Source organism: Apaloderma vittatum, unplaced genomic scaffold (assembly GCF_000703405.1).
Source record: "Apaloderma vittatum isolate BGI_N311 unplaced genomic scaffold, ASM70340v1 scaffold5997, whole genome shotgun sequence".
In the NCBI taxonomy this organism is placed as follows: domain Eukaryota; kingdom Metazoa; phylum Chordata; class Aves; order Trogoniformes; family Trogonidae; genus Apaloderma; species Apaloderma vittatum.
In genome coordinates, this window is record NW_009727707.1 from 3,114 (window position 1) to 18,197 (window position 15,084).

A 15,084-nucleotide genomic window follows, 5' to 3' on the forward strand; every position below is an offset into this window, starting at 1 on the left:
ACACCTGAACAGGAACAGCACATTTGGAGGTGTTCAAAAAACCACAGATATGACACTTCAGTTTATGGTTCAGTAGTCGCCAAGGTAGTATCAGGCTGATGGTTGGACTTGCTCTTAGGGGTCTTTTCCAACCTTAATGATTTTATGATCTCAGATACTGAATTATTCTTGCCAAAGAATAATCTATCTATGCCAAACTTACGTTACAACAGTCATTAGAAACAAATCAAACTACGAAAATTCTCATTACATACCCATACAATACAGTTATGAAAGAACTGAAGAAACAGGCCATTCCCTGTTTATAACCACTTAAATTTTATTTTACAGTATATTTGTGACATTTTATGTTACTATAACCAAAGATCAGGGTTGTTTACAAATATAATGGCTGCCATTTGATGTAAACAATTAAAAAGTCTCTCTAAATATTAAAATTTTACATCATGGTTTTGGTTTATTAAATTGAATTACTCTTTGTGCCATCAGGTATTAGTGGAGAGGAACTAATGTAAGCAAAAATAGTTTTCAGAAATTAGATGTAGAAACTGAGAAGCCTGAATAAGATTCCAAAAGACCACTCCCCCCATCACTGTCAAAAGGAAGAAAGCAAATTCTTTCACTGAAGTTGCAATGAAGAATCAACCAAGTCCATTTTTATTAAGGCTTCTTTACATATTATTGAATCCCATCATGCCTTTCATATTCCCAGCAGCACCTTGTTGAAATTGTCTCATCATTGACTGCAATCCTGCCATGCCACCTGCAGAAAATAAGTAAAAACATGAACATGCTGATTAACTACTCCCAGGTGCAGCTATCTTGCTTCTGAGGCATCATTACAGCCCACAAACGCTATTTCAGTAACATCCAAGTGCAAAAGGCCAAGACTGGCAAGTCAGGCTTAAACAGCTGTTGAAAATGGGCAACCAAGTAATTACCACAAGGTCTGCAAAACACCAGGCTTCAAGTGGGTGTTAAGATGACCCCATGCATTAAGGTCTAGTTCAAAAGAAAAAAACTTGGAGGAACAATTAGTAAGGTTACGGTCTTGATTTAAAGCTGCTCTTGTCTAATTGAATTATTTGAGGCAAAGCTTAAAAGAGAAATTTAGAAATAGATTTGCTTTACCACAGTCACACTTCAAGTCACCACTTTATTTCAGACATCACTCCAACTGCTCATTTTGAGAGCTGAATCCAAATGAAGCGACTAGATTAAACACTGGTAAGTACAACACATTCATAACACATAGACTAAACTTTAAATCTTGTTAGGAAAACCTAGAAATACTTAATACTGATATATGATCCACATAGTCTCACATTATCTTCCTCATTTCTATATTTCAAATGCTCCACCATAACTAGTAGTCCTCTCCTGAAACCGTAAAAAGCCACATACCCATATGATGAAGAACTCTTGGATCCATCATCTTCGCCATCTGTTGGTTCAGTTTGGCCAACTGAGATGGGTTTACATTCTTTGACATATCACCACCTAAAAAAATAAAGGCAGCAACGGTGGAAAAAAAAAGTGTATTAATACACGGAGTAAAATTAAAATAAATCAGTTTTACCTCCTTATTCTAGGTTCAAATCCATTTGAGTCCATGATCAAAAGTTACTACATCTGCCACTCAAAAGTGTTTTTAAAGATCAACAGTCCCTGTGCCCCATGTAGCAAACCAAAGTGTACTGAGGAGCAATCACATCGACATTGATAAAGCCAAAACCACAGTAGCTTTCACTGCTGAGTTACAGTTAGTGTCACAAAGAACAGTGCAGCTTTTATAAGCTACGTAAGAGCTTTCGGTCATGAAAATCAGTGAGCTACAATTCCTTTTCTCCACTCCCAAGGCCTAATTGACATTTTCACACTGCCTGCACTCACACATCAAGTGACCTCCCCACTCAAAGTGGTTTTTTTGGTTAGCTGGGGTTTTTTTACCTTTGAAAAGCCCTTTAATGCCTCCCATCTTCTTCACCATCTGTGCAAACTTAGTATATTGGGTCAAAAGCTCTTGAACATCTCTGGTAGAAACACCTGAACCTCTTGCTACTCTTTGGATTCTTCCTGGCTGCTTACTGAAAACTTTGGCACCATCTGTACTGTCAAGTTCTGCAATTACAATGTGGAAAAGAAATATCCATTCAGTTAGTGACATTAACACCTGCTAAAGCTGATAGCAAACTCATTCTCATTGTTAAGAATTTAATTTTTAGATTGAGAACACAAACCTAGTTTTAGATGTGACAATGCAAAATTCTACATAAATAACTGAGATACAGTACTCTAAGGAATAGTATTAGAAGAAGCTGTTATGTTCATTTGTTGACCGCCATAACAGAAAAAGTCATACAAGTTATGCTCTCAGTCTTAAGGCGTATTAATGGGTTTAGCACAAGGGTAAGAGTGTATTTCTCCTGCCAGAGTTATGGGTGTATTAGAAACAACACAACTTGAGTTCCAGAGACCAGGCTATGTCACCAAGTAAATTTGAGGGTGGGTAGGAAGAAAGATGGCAATGAGAGGTTAAAAACAAATGTAGCTTTTTAATTTGCAAGTACAGCATTAATAGCTTGGGACATTACAGCATGAAAAATAAAACCCACACTAATTTCCAACAGAATGCTTCAAAGTCCCATCTACTCTACACAAGACAGAGAAGCAATAGACAATTGTCAAAGAATCTCTCTAAATATTCAGACTTATTCAGAAAGCTGGAGACATTAACTCTTTGCCATTTCTCAAAGTGATGAGCACTCGTCAATATTTTCTGTCACTGTAGATGCTGCCTTATGTCCACCTTGTTTCCAAGAAGATCGCTGTAAATAAGTTTGTTCAATAATGAGAGTGCAAAAAAAATAGCAGGTGAAGTGTGTTTTACCTTGGTCATTCATACTGTCCATTATAGTCATCAGTTTCTTTAGCCTTGCCATTGATTCCTGTTCATTGCCTTTACTCATAAAGTCAGTTCCGAAACCAGGGATCATACCCTTGTTTTAAAAATGGAAAAAAAAAAGCTGTGTCAAAATAGACAAAGCTAAATTTAAGCAGCCAGAAACATGGACAGCAAGTTTTAGTTCAGTAGTTATATATCTCAATAGGCAAACTATTTCACCTTTTTGAAAAACATAAAGCAGACTAACATCAGTTTCAATGAAGAGTTTGAAGTTCACAGCAGGAGTTTGACAAATATAAATGAAAATCTGATAAACCAAAACTACTTTGGGTATAACTAACCAAGATCTGACTGAACGGTCCCATTTTCATGATGTTTTGAAATTGTTCATACATATCTCTTAACGTAAATTGACCTGAAGTAAAAAAAAAAAAAATATTGTCAGAAATCACACTAGCATTTTTGTCTCACTGTCTGTTCTCATTTACTCTTTACATTTACAAAGTAAATACTATACTGTAAAGATAAGTAGATAAACCTCTTCCTCCACTATTAACATGGCTAAGCCATTTTAGACAGCACACACCTAAGAGTTAAGCTAGCTGTTCTACAGTTATTGACAGCTGTAGTCTGACAGACTTTTCACTAAAAAACATGATTTACTTGCCCACCACATTGATTAGCAAAACAATGACTATTCTTAACTACGTGCATCAAAAAAGTTACCTGCCTCTACACATAACACAAATTAACACAGTGGTCTACATCTCAGAGAACCTCCCACGGTTAGGTCACGGCAATACAGTCGCTATTCGGGCCTTGAGGAAAAAAGCTTACCGTGTTTGAGCTTCTCTATGAGTGCTTCGTTATCATCCAACTTCAACTCATTTACCTTGTCTATCAATCCTTCAATATCACCCATACCTTGGAGAAAAAATAAACAGGACTGAAGTTAGCATTAATAAAAATCACACTTTAACTGTCTATTTTCCAATTCAAAGCGTCTTTTAAGTCCAGTTGTACATAGTACATACCAAGAAGTTTGCTGATGAAAGGCTGTGTTTTGAAGGGTTCAAAGTCATCTATGTGCTCACCAGTTCCAATAAAAATAATAGGACTCTTTGTGGCAGCAACTCTGCAGTAAAATATATTGTATGAAATGGTATCTCAAACCTCACCCATCTTTTGTACCACCCATTAACATAACCAGCCAGGCATCATCAACACAACGCATCCTCTCTGAATAATCTGTCTTACTCCTCAAACTATCAATGCGAAACCATCCAGCATTCAGGATGAGCAGCTGGGAGTAGTGACAGGCTATGAGTACTTTGTAAAATACAAACTCTGCTTTGAAAAGTCAACATAAATAGAGTTTATTCTCACTGAGTTTAAGAAATCTGAAAGGAAAGAAAGAAAAATAATTTTATCCTAATATTGGGAGTCAGATGAGACAGGCACTGACGACTTTTACTTTAGGGTACCTCCTACAACAGGCAGCCATCTCATTTTCAACACAGGAAAAAAGCTTAGACCTTTTCATCAATAAATGACTGGCACTAGCTTTTAGATGGAACTCAGCTTGCAGGCTGCAGAATGTATAGAACAAACACCTAATGCATACAAGTGCATGACATCCGGAACAAGCTTTCAGTATTTTAATTTTGCTTTTCAGTTTAATCTACTTTTCATCGATAAATGACTGGCACTAGCTTTTAGATGAACTCAGCTTGCAGGCTGCAGAATGTACAGAACAAACACTTAATGCATACAAGTGCATGACATCCGGAACAAGCTTTCAGTATTTTGCTTTTCAGTTTAATCTACCATCACTATGCTGTAACTAACAGCAAAACATATATGGCAGTTTAAGAACTCTAATATGCAAGATCAAAGAAAATGAATTAGTAAGTAGGTGTCAGTTAACCTTCAACTGTTTTGACAAATTATTTCAGCTCCATACAAGCTGTATCACTGAAATGCTGCTAGAGGTAAGTCTGAAATACATCATAAGGCTGATAACATTTTCTAGTCAGTCTGCCAAGATACAGCACACAGTAGTCCAACAAGAACAGAATTCAGGAAAGTATGAGTGTAGACTAATTTTTTACCAAATGGCTGGACAATTGCAATAGAGGAGTTTAATTTGCATTGCAGTTTCAAGGTCATTACATGTGACTAGCTAAGTTCCTCCCCTTTTGAAAAAAATCTTGGTCATTAAACAAGAAGCAAAGAACTTTTCAGGTAAGCCATAACTGCTAAGACCAAACTTTTTTGGTAAAAAAATCCTGACGCTCAAGATGTAATAATACAATTGCTTGATGCTGTTTTTGGAGGACAGAAGTCTGACATGTGACAATACACTACTGTAATGGAATTATATCATAATATCCAATTCTGACTGACGTTAAATGTCAATGGATGAGCCTATCCACCAGAAGTAGGGTAAGAACATAACTGTTACCGATGTCAATCTCAGATTCTCTGCAGTGTGACAGTGACACTTTCACAGGACCAGTTTCTGTGAGACACTAACACATTTCATGGCTGTCCATGCATGGCCAGGTGTTGGACACTATTGTATCACAATACTTACGCACTAAGAGCTCCACCTCCTTTGGCATGTCCATCGAGCTTCGTCACAATAACAGAAGCTACATCTACTTTATCTTTGAAAGCTTTAGCTTGAGCTTCACAAGCTTGGCCAATGGAAGCATCCATTACATAAACAATGTTATCTGGTTGCTATGAGAAAGAAGAGGCACACAAAATAATGTCCTGCTTTCTTTAACAGCATTCATGCATTATGCTCAGTCGCAGAATTTACTGTAACAGCAGTATGTAAAGGCTGTGCCATATAAAACAAAAGGACAACTGTTTTATGAACAATATTGTGTAAGGACCATTTGAGAGCTCTGTATTGCTACGCGAAACACTTATCTACAACACAGAATATTAAAATGTAATAGATTTAAAGTTATTTGTGTTTCGCATTATTTTAGTCAGTATCTGAGCCAATAAGCTAATTGGTACACACAGGCAATTAATAGCTAAAAACATCTTCCATTCAGTTTTACATTAAAAGCTCTAAGACATCCATTCCTCTGAAAACAAGTTAACCATTAGCAGGGCTTGTGTGAGTGTCATATTGTCATGCAAGGCCACAGAATCAAACAAGTAACCAGACTTTTTAAACCCATACAAGAAAAATCAGTTTCCTTTACATATCACAACTGTTAAAAGTTATCCAACAATATTCACTGTTTCAGGCATTTATTTATGACTATCACAGAAAACTTAGCTACAGAAAACCAGACCAGACTGGTTCTTTTATCTAGTTTCTCAATGCAAAGATCCCGTAAAAAAAAAGTTACGGGCAGTTACAGTAGTCTAGTTATGTGCAAGCATCCTTGAACTGCAGATAAGAGAACTGACAAAACTATCAAAAGCACTGATCATCCAGCCCCTGTTTATTTATTTGTTTGTAATTTCTAATATAATCCAGGAGCTAAAAAGCAAAATCTACACACATTAGGAACTAAACAGAAATGAACTGTAGTCAAATTACTGCAACTGAAGTAGTATTTCTTGAAACTACTCACTATAGCATTAGCAACTTGTAACATCTCTTCAAACAAAGAGTCTTCCTGTTTGTGACGTCCACTCGTATCAACGATGATTATTTCAAAGTTTTCATTCTTAAATTTCTCAACACCTTCCGAGGCAATAATTACAGGATCCATTTCTGTATAACTGATCACAAAGAGAAACACCCAACATATATATATATACACACACAAGTAACATATAATTCTTTGGTCCTAAAGAAACTAATTCAAACTTTCATCCCTTTACTGTAAACTTGTTAACTGTAAATCTCTCTAGATTTCAAGAAAGACTTTGTTATGTCAAGCAAAAAATTTGATTAAAATATGCCTTCCTAAGCCACCTGCTCTTACTACTCAGTGAACTGAAGCACTGGGCTGTCTGTCTCAGGTGCTGAAGACCGAACTAAGTTCTACTAGACTTTCTCTGAAATCAGATTTAACTGAGCACCTAGACAGTACACCTTCAGTGAAGCTTGAGGAAAGTTCTTTGTACTTTATAAAAGCTGGTTTAGGTCCACCACTGCCCGTATTTGACAACAAAAATTAAGTCAAAAAATCATATCCTTTGACCTGTAAAGATACTTTCCAAAACCCTGAATGTGTCTGGTAAATGCCTATAAATTGCTAGACACTGAGAGAACATTCTAGGGAATTATTCCTAGTTGCCCGATCTCCTCTTACACCATCCTTACATGCTGCTGCTGCTGGCACATAGTACGCTGAACTCAGCAGAATCTTTATCCGATCAGAGCAAAATAAAAAACCCCAAATAAAGTCTAAGTAATCAGGCAACACCGAATACAGCTTAGCACGAGATGTTCAGTAAGGAAAAATACATCGTTAGAGTTGAATCATTCTTCAAACTCATTCTGAAAGATGCTTACCTCCCATAAAAGGGAATTCTTGCTTTTGTGGCATTCTGCTTTAACTGGTCAAAAGCACCTGCAAGACAGCTATAGTCAAGGAACTATTTAAAAAAATAAATCTGTAAGTATTAAAAGAACCACATCGTTAAAGACTGTATTACCTGCTCTGTAAGTGTCTGCACATATTAAACACGTCTTCCAACCTTTCCTCTGATAGAAGTATGCTAACTGTGAAAAGATATTCAAAACAAGTAGTCACACGGTGTCATGCTTTTGAATGGGATTTTGGTGTAAGAGCTTAAGTCAGTGAAGTACATACAGAAGAGACACAGTCAAGGCAGCTTTCCTGTAACTGAGGCCACTTAGTTACACTGCACAAATACCAAATGTTAGCATCTCCATTATTTAGAAAAGTTATGCAAATTATTAATGGCAAAATACCAGCTGCTTGACTCTGCTTCCGGCTTCAGTTCCCTGAGCTAGGAATGGCTACAAGTAATTCCAGTTCCCATTTTACTAATTCCAGGATTCTGCTTTCTGGTAACACTGCAGATAGGAGTAGCTTTCAGAAATTACCCAAAGCAAGTAGGTACTTCAGTGCTAAGTATTGTAATGGCTACAACTTGCACAGCTCCTTGTTTCTGTACTTCCAGAGAAACAAAGATATTTCCTTTGCAAGGACATGTTTTAAATCAGTTGAAGAAATCCTTACTTTCTTCTAACACTCAGCTTCACTGGTACAATGTACATTCACAGAACATTATATTGACCAAAGACAAACTTCCCAAATATAGTTCAGCTACAGAAACACTACAAAACTCTTATGAAATTAGGCTATACTGAATATAACACTGCTCTATGTGTGAATCTCAGAAGCAGATGACTGAAGAGGAAAAAAAACAACAACAAAATGCATCAGCCTTTTTTTCCACAGGATAATTTTTCCTCCCAATAACCACCATAAATAGGTTAAGCACTGACTCGGAGCATTCTTTTTCAGCCTTAAAAATACAAATCCCAATTTCCTTAATGAATTTGCAGCTGGAAGAGGTTCCACACTACCCACTCATACTTAAATGAGATATCTAATAAAGGCTAACTTCTACTGGTTCCCTTAAATAGATAATGTAAGGATAGATTACATTCCTAGTACTCATCTTAAACCCAGAAAACAAAGAACAGAAAGAATCTTTCTTATTCATATCCAGTATTGTTTCATCAGGAGTTTGAAAAGATCCTGAAGGCAGTCCTACAAACCATAAACTGCCCCAGAAGAATATTACTTTGGACATTTGTCTCATCTCAGAAAGCCCTCTGTAAAAATATCTCTACATTGTAATCACTTAGTACTTTCCTACTAATAAAGAGCACAACTCACAAGCAAACTCCACCAAAGGAGTCCAATGACCACCACTTCTCACAAGGAAAAAAAAACAAAAGACAACACAAGCAGATGCAGTGCAAGTTACCTTTGAACAGGTTGTAGTTTTACCACTTCCTTGCAAACCAACGAACATTATAATATTCTGTTTTCCTTTGGTAGGTGTCCATGCTTTGACTCCAGGATCTACAAGCTAAAGAACAATGTATAAAATATGTCACAGAACTGAATCTCAGAAGCACAGAACAGTCAGTGTCACAGTCATGCTGGGTATCCGATTTTATATTCAGTAGAGCAAAATATTTTTGCAAATTCTAGTCTTAATTTGGCTTAGATGCTTGCTGATTTACAGTGAGCAGCAACAGTCTACGCAAGATCTATAGTATATAGCATCATGCATAATCATTCTGTAACTTAATTTCTTTCTAATATCAAGCACCAAAGACAGGGTGGCCCGTATAAATGGCACAAGCATAAGAGACACATGACCTCCACCCCACCATCATTGCTCAAGGCAGATCTCTTTTGGTGAAAATTCTACAGCACAGAAGACTTTAAGGTTGCCACCTCACTTGTGTCATGAGTAGAAAGCACATACATTCCAGTGAGCCATCCTATGGGTGAGCACAGATCAGAGAACAACAAAAGACTTCCCTGCTAACTGAAAAAAGGACAGAATCCTGAGGTCCAGGTGCTGATCTGACAGAGCAGGTAGAATAAAGAGAAACATCACCACAAACCATGGGTTGTTACTTAACAATTCTTCACATGCTTGTTAAGTAATTTGACTAAATCTTCATTAGGTAGCAAAGGCATGTTTCTGGGACAACCAGAGACAGTCCAGAAGCTTTACCCTTATTTTGTCTCTAAATTTCATTTGAAAAGAAAGAACAGCTTAAATTCAAGCTAGTCTGACAGATGCCTACAAAGGGGTTTCAATCAGAATAATACTAATGTTTGCAATAGTAAGATGCCTTAAAACAGAAAACTTAAGTGCAAGTACCACACAATAACCTTGAAGCTTGGCTTGCTGCTGTACTGCTGTCACAGCCCAGGCAGTACAAGAAAAGGGACATAATAGAGAAATTTGAAGTCCTACCTTAACAAGTTCCTTAAAGACCGCATGCTGAATCATTTTTCTTTTGTTAAGGCCAGATGCCATTTCTTCAAGATCAATTGCAGACCTGTTTAGGAAAACCATGAAACTTAGCGTAACTTAAAGCAACGCTTTAACCTAGTAATAAGGTTTTGCACTCCAATCTGCCTTGATATTTTCTGATAGGGTGTACAGAAGAGACATGCAATGGAGATACTACTTCTGCATGTCAGACAAAAACAGATTCCCAAAATACTTGCATCTTTCAGACTTCCATCTACTTGAATTACACATCTGAACACAGCCAAGGTAACAGTACTGGTCATATACACAGATCTATTTATATTCAGTAGAGAACATGTGAAGATGAGGTGTCTAGGAAGTTACAAAGAACTTGCTTATTACAGTACTCAACTGATTACAGCAACATCTTTTTGAAATAAATCTATAAGAGCAGTAACTGGCTAAATTTGACAGATTCTGGTGATGAAATCAGCTAGATATTTAGTTCAAACTGTTTTCCTATTAAAGGTAAAATGGGTTTGTCTAAGAAAACCATATAAAACTAGAAGTTATTCTTCTGTAACTTCGAATGAAAACTGTTAATAGCATTAGAAGTGCATTTTGATTATGTGACTTACTTGACATTTTCTCTGAGTTGCTTCACAAGTTTAATATTAACATCAGCTTCCAGTAATGCTGTACATACTTCTTTTAGCATAGCATTTAAAACCTTTGGAGTATAAAAGAAAAATGGTTTTACAATAAACTGTACAGAGTAGGCCAGTATTAGTTCAAAATAAGAATATGAAAAGTATATTTATGATATAACCAGGCTTTTAGAAATTAAATGCATGTAGTCCTATAATTATATTGACTGCTACAAAAAAGTAGCAGTCTTTGAGACAGCTATAACAGAAAGACACAAACAAATCTCTTAGAACAATCTCCGTAAATAGAAGTTTTCCTTAAATGCAGGAGGGACACATTTCTATCTGCATGCTCAGCAGAAACTGCCTAAAAGTCATACCACAGTCCGAACAGATGCCTCAGGAACCCAGTTTAATTGCTCTAAAGACTTTTCAAAGCGGAAAGTCTTCAACAAAATCTTTTTCTTTAGTGTTTTCACCTGTATAAATAGCCTCATTTGCACTGCTTTGAGCTTTGGCAGGAGAAAAATTTCCACTGCTGAAAAAAGACTTAACTGGGCTGTATTTGATTTAGTTAAAGATTTGTTGTCTCTTAGCTGAAGATTTATTAAAACCATTCCTCTATGCAAAAGTTCCAACCCTAAAACCCTTAAGATAAGCCTACTTTTTAGTTACTTTAAGCCACCAGACTGCCTACCTGAAAATAAGTTTCTAACAATTTACTCAGAGGCCTTTCTAAATCCTTCCATCAGTTTTTCACCTTGCTTTTCATTTTCAGTCCATAACTGAAAACACTTAACGTACAATTTCAAATCCTTAATTTAAAAAAATGCAGAGTACACCAAGTCAAACAGCTTCCAGAACTACACACAGTATTGGCCTGATTATAAAGGCAGCAAACATAACATACTCAAACTTCAGACAAAATTTACACTGAAAGCTGTTTGTTCTTCCACACTTCAGCTTCTAGCAGCCTAGCACACCTCCCCACAGTCTAGCTGCGTGTACACACACAGATAAAGCAGAGCCCTCTGTAGTCGCACCGCCCGCCTTCCGCACAAACTTGGGCACATATTGGCTCCTCCAGCACCACCTCAGAACACTACATCTCCATGAGTACACCCACCAGGCTCAAGGACCCTTTGACCGTGGGACCCACTAAGTCCAAGGCAACTACACACATTTAAATCTGGTTTTAAGTTTTGGCTGTACTCTCAGGCAGTTAAAAACTCTAGCTAGAAATTCTGCTTGGAGGAAAAGAGCCTCGGGATAACATCAACCTACTTCAAGCTTCTGAAAACTTTCTCAGAACTTTGCTTTCTAAATGTCAGTGTTATCACATGTGCACGCTACATACCTCTTCATTGATAATCGTAGCATTGCTCAGTGAGCGTAATGCTGAAGTTATTTTTCTTCCAAGATCTGCTAGAACCATCTTGGCAGCTTGAAGTACAACTCAGAAGAATCTGGAAAACAATTAAAAATTAAATTAAATTAACTTGCCTTCGCAAATTAATTATTCCAGCATTTTTGGGTTAAGACACCTGCTTTACATTCCAGAAAGCACAGAAGTTTTACTTTTATAGAGTTATTTTTAGGAAATATTAGTCTGAAGTTAATTTTAGGCTATCCTGATGACCTAGTTAAAAATAGAGATACCATATTGAAATTAGGAAGCATTTCACTGTCTGAAATATTTGTACTGAATTCACCATGAAAAAACAGTCCAGACAGACTTCCAGACAGAACACTAACTGCTTTTATCTTACCAGCAATATAGTACATTACAAAACAAAATCAAGCAGAACAGCCTAGAAGCTTTGCATCCTGCAAAGACAGTATGATGAGAAGCAAAATATTTTGCTAGCAAAATTGAACACTATTTGTTGGTTCTATTTTACCTACATTACACTAAATGAATTTCCCATTTCAGTAATCCTACAATCGCACTGGCATTTTAATAATCAAAATTCACTTTGTATTTTTTTAACATCTTCAACAGAAAACAAGTTTATTTTTGCTCACTATCAACACAATCTTACACATAAGCTTAAAGCATACTGCAGCTTACAGTTAACAAACCATAAAAAGTTAAAGTCTGAAGGGTACATGCAGACAACATACTAAATCACTCCATCTCCTATACAACATGGTGAGATTATCAGGAGAACACATAGCATAAACAAGCAAAAATTCCAAAAAAGGGGGCAAAACCAAAATTTCTCTAAAGATCAAAATGTTGCAACACCACAGTTACCACCGAAACAGAGCACTTGAGATACTTCTTGTTTATCTTTCAATTTCACAGATATTTTCTTGTACCCAAATGAATCTACTCCCTCACCGATAGCTGAATTTCAAATTTCACATTTGAGCTCCTCCTTTCAGAACTGAAAGGAAACTAGGAAACTTCCCAATATTGAGAGCCTCTGTAACCAAAGTAGCTCAGAGTTTTCAAGGTTTCTGGGACTTCCCCCTCTCTCCCACCAAACGAGTGAAGGAAACAGACAAGAAAGGCTGGTCCATTCAAAAAACCGAAGCATACATCATTAGCTACATTATTATTTAGTGACAGAGAGGGTTCCAACCTAGGTAAGATACAAAACAGCTCATGATGTACACACACTGAGATTTACTACCTGCACAGGCCCCAAAAAGCCAGACTTACCATGTGTTTATAAAGTCATTGACATAAGCTCAATGTCCTGACTGCTTTGCCTAATTGAGTCAATAGTGTCATGAAGTTGGCAGGTTAAAAAAAAAACAACAACAAAAACCCCAACACACATACACAAAAAAAACCCCCCAAAAAACAAAACAAAGAAAACAAAACCAACAAAAAACCCCTTCTGATACTGAGGCCACAATGCAGAACATCTCCAGAAATTTCAGATTATGTGGGAGAAATAAATTCAGTCTAAATACAGGCCTCAGGCATAGCAGACAATGCAAATACATTTGCACATTTTAGATTTGATGTACATCATGTGTACAAGCAATTCCAAAGCGATATACATTACCATGCCATCTTGCTATTTCATAAAATAATTAGTCTATACTTCTTAAGGAACTCGGCCTGTAAAATATTTGCACAGCGCTACACTAACAGATATGTATGCCCATCTTTCTGCTTTGCTGGAAGAGAACTTCTGCATGATATCTGAAGAGAGGAAACTCTCAAGTTTTTCTTACAAGGTACAGACCTCACACTCTTGCAGAATAACTCTGAAAAAAGCATTATTATCAATGTGATCTACCAAAGGTGTCAGCAAATCAGATGTTCAAACTGTTTCTCAGCTTTACTTCCCATGAAAATCAGAATGTAACAAAAGCCTTCAAAACCAGCACTGCACTCCAGTAAGCTTTGAACTGCTTAAGCTGTAGCCATAAACAGAACTTAGCTAGAGCACTTGTATACAAGAGCTGAGAAACTTGATAGGATGACTAATAAACAGCTGTCAGGTGAACATTCAACACTTAAAATTAGTTTCCAGAATTCTACAGATCTCCAAATACAAGTTATTTATGTCTCACTAAGTGAATGTTTCTACTGCAGAACAGCCTTACGATAACAGTAACGCAAACAGTATGCCAAGGGAATGAGTTTAACCGTTTTAATATCAACTGTTTTCTCTAGCACATTAAGGATTTATAAGCCACCAGAACTACTATGGGATGTGAAGCACAGAAATAACTTTTCACATAGGGTCCACTCAAGTCGTGAGGCACGCTACAGACAAAAGAATAGATAAATTGCCTTAACAGGCAGCCACCTTGGGCTGGCAGGTAGCCAGAAGAGCATTTGTAGTGACTGCACTGCAGAATGTGTATATGCTGCACTCAGAGCATCTGTGGTTCTGGAAGAGCTTTTTCAGCTTCCATGCAGCACTCCACAAATGTACTAAACAGGTTTAAATCTGGCAGGGCCCCATAGTAAACAACCCAGGCTGTACCAAGCAGGCCCCGTGCTGAGCAAGGCTGCGAGTTCGACGCAGTCGGAGCTGCCTTCAGCAGAAGCAGCCTGAGCATCTCCATGCTGAGCTCCCAGCTCGTCATTCTACTGCACAGAGACCCAAGACCTCTTCGCTTGCTGCTGAAAAGTGGGCATTTCAGGAATAAATGCACAGGAGAAATAGCAAGGTTTTATTAAGCTATAGCAAAACAGCAGTGAAACAGCTCTGAAGAAACAGACTGTCTAGCCCTGGCTTACCTCTTTGGTATATGCCTCGATCTAAAATGTGTCTAGCTAAACTAGCAGTACTCTTTAACGCACAGAAATTTTAAACAGTACTAGGGTTAACAGACAATAGCTGTTTCAAAACAGTTGTTTAAAAGATAACAAGCAAAAGCAATACTTATTTAAAAGTCCGTATGATAAAATGACAGTACATACTTATATACACAGGTTAAAAACCACTGGGAGTTTAATATTATAACAAACAAAAAAAAGGCTGATTCACAGGTGAAAGCAGCTTGACCTACTGCAGCAACACTCAACCTCCTAGCTTACCGCTTCTAAAACTATCTGACAGATGGACAGGAATGCACCTCCCAAGCCGCAGCAGGAACTGGCTTTAT

At 37.2% G+C, this 15,084-nt stretch overlaps 1 protein-coding gene across 2 annotated transcripts; it reads right to left on the minus strand.

The window, feature by feature from the left end:
• Window positions 1-299: 299 nt before the first annotated feature.
• On the minus strand, window positions 300-11,975 carry SRP54 (signal recognition particle 54kDa). Of its 2 annotated transcripts, XM_009873762.1 has the most exons (15): window positions 11,864-11,975; window positions 10,498-10,589; window positions 9,860-9,944; window positions 8,849-8,953; window positions 7,541-7,607; window positions 7,398-7,455; window positions 6,508-6,658; window positions 5,502-5,650; window positions 3,940-4,040; window positions 3,743-3,829; window positions 3,247-3,320; window positions 2,891-2,999; window positions 1,951-2,121; window positions 1,405-1,500; window positions 300-763 (listed from the first exon to the last, which is right to left on the minus strand). In XM_009873762.1, exons 1-15 carry the CDS (start codon window positions 11,939-11,941, stop codon window positions 672-674), a joined length of 1,515 nt encoding a protein of 504 aa, XP_009872064.1. In that variant the 5' UTR covers window positions 11,942-11,975; the 3' UTR covers window positions 300-671. The 2 variants fall into 2 exon arrangements, with proteins under 2 accessions (XP_009872064.1, XP_009872065.1); XM_009873763.1 differs by lacking the exon at window positions 10,498-10,589 and having other exon boundaries at window positions 11,864-11,886.
• Window positions 11,976-15,084: the final 3,109 nt, after the last annotated feature.

Coding starts and splice junctions, on each gene's coding strand:
- SRP54 (XM_009873762.1), bottom strand. CDS start 11,941: ATGGTTCTAGCAGATCTTGGAAGAAAAATAACTTCAGCATTACGCTCA. Junction 6,659..7,397: donor AGAATTCCCTTTTATGGGAG/GTAAGCATCTTT, acceptor CTTTGTGATCAG/TTATACAGAAATGGATCCTG. Junction 3,321..3,742: donor CATAGAGAAGCTCAAACACG/GTAAGCTTTTTT, acceptor TTTTTACTTCAG/GTCAATTTACGTTAAGAGAT.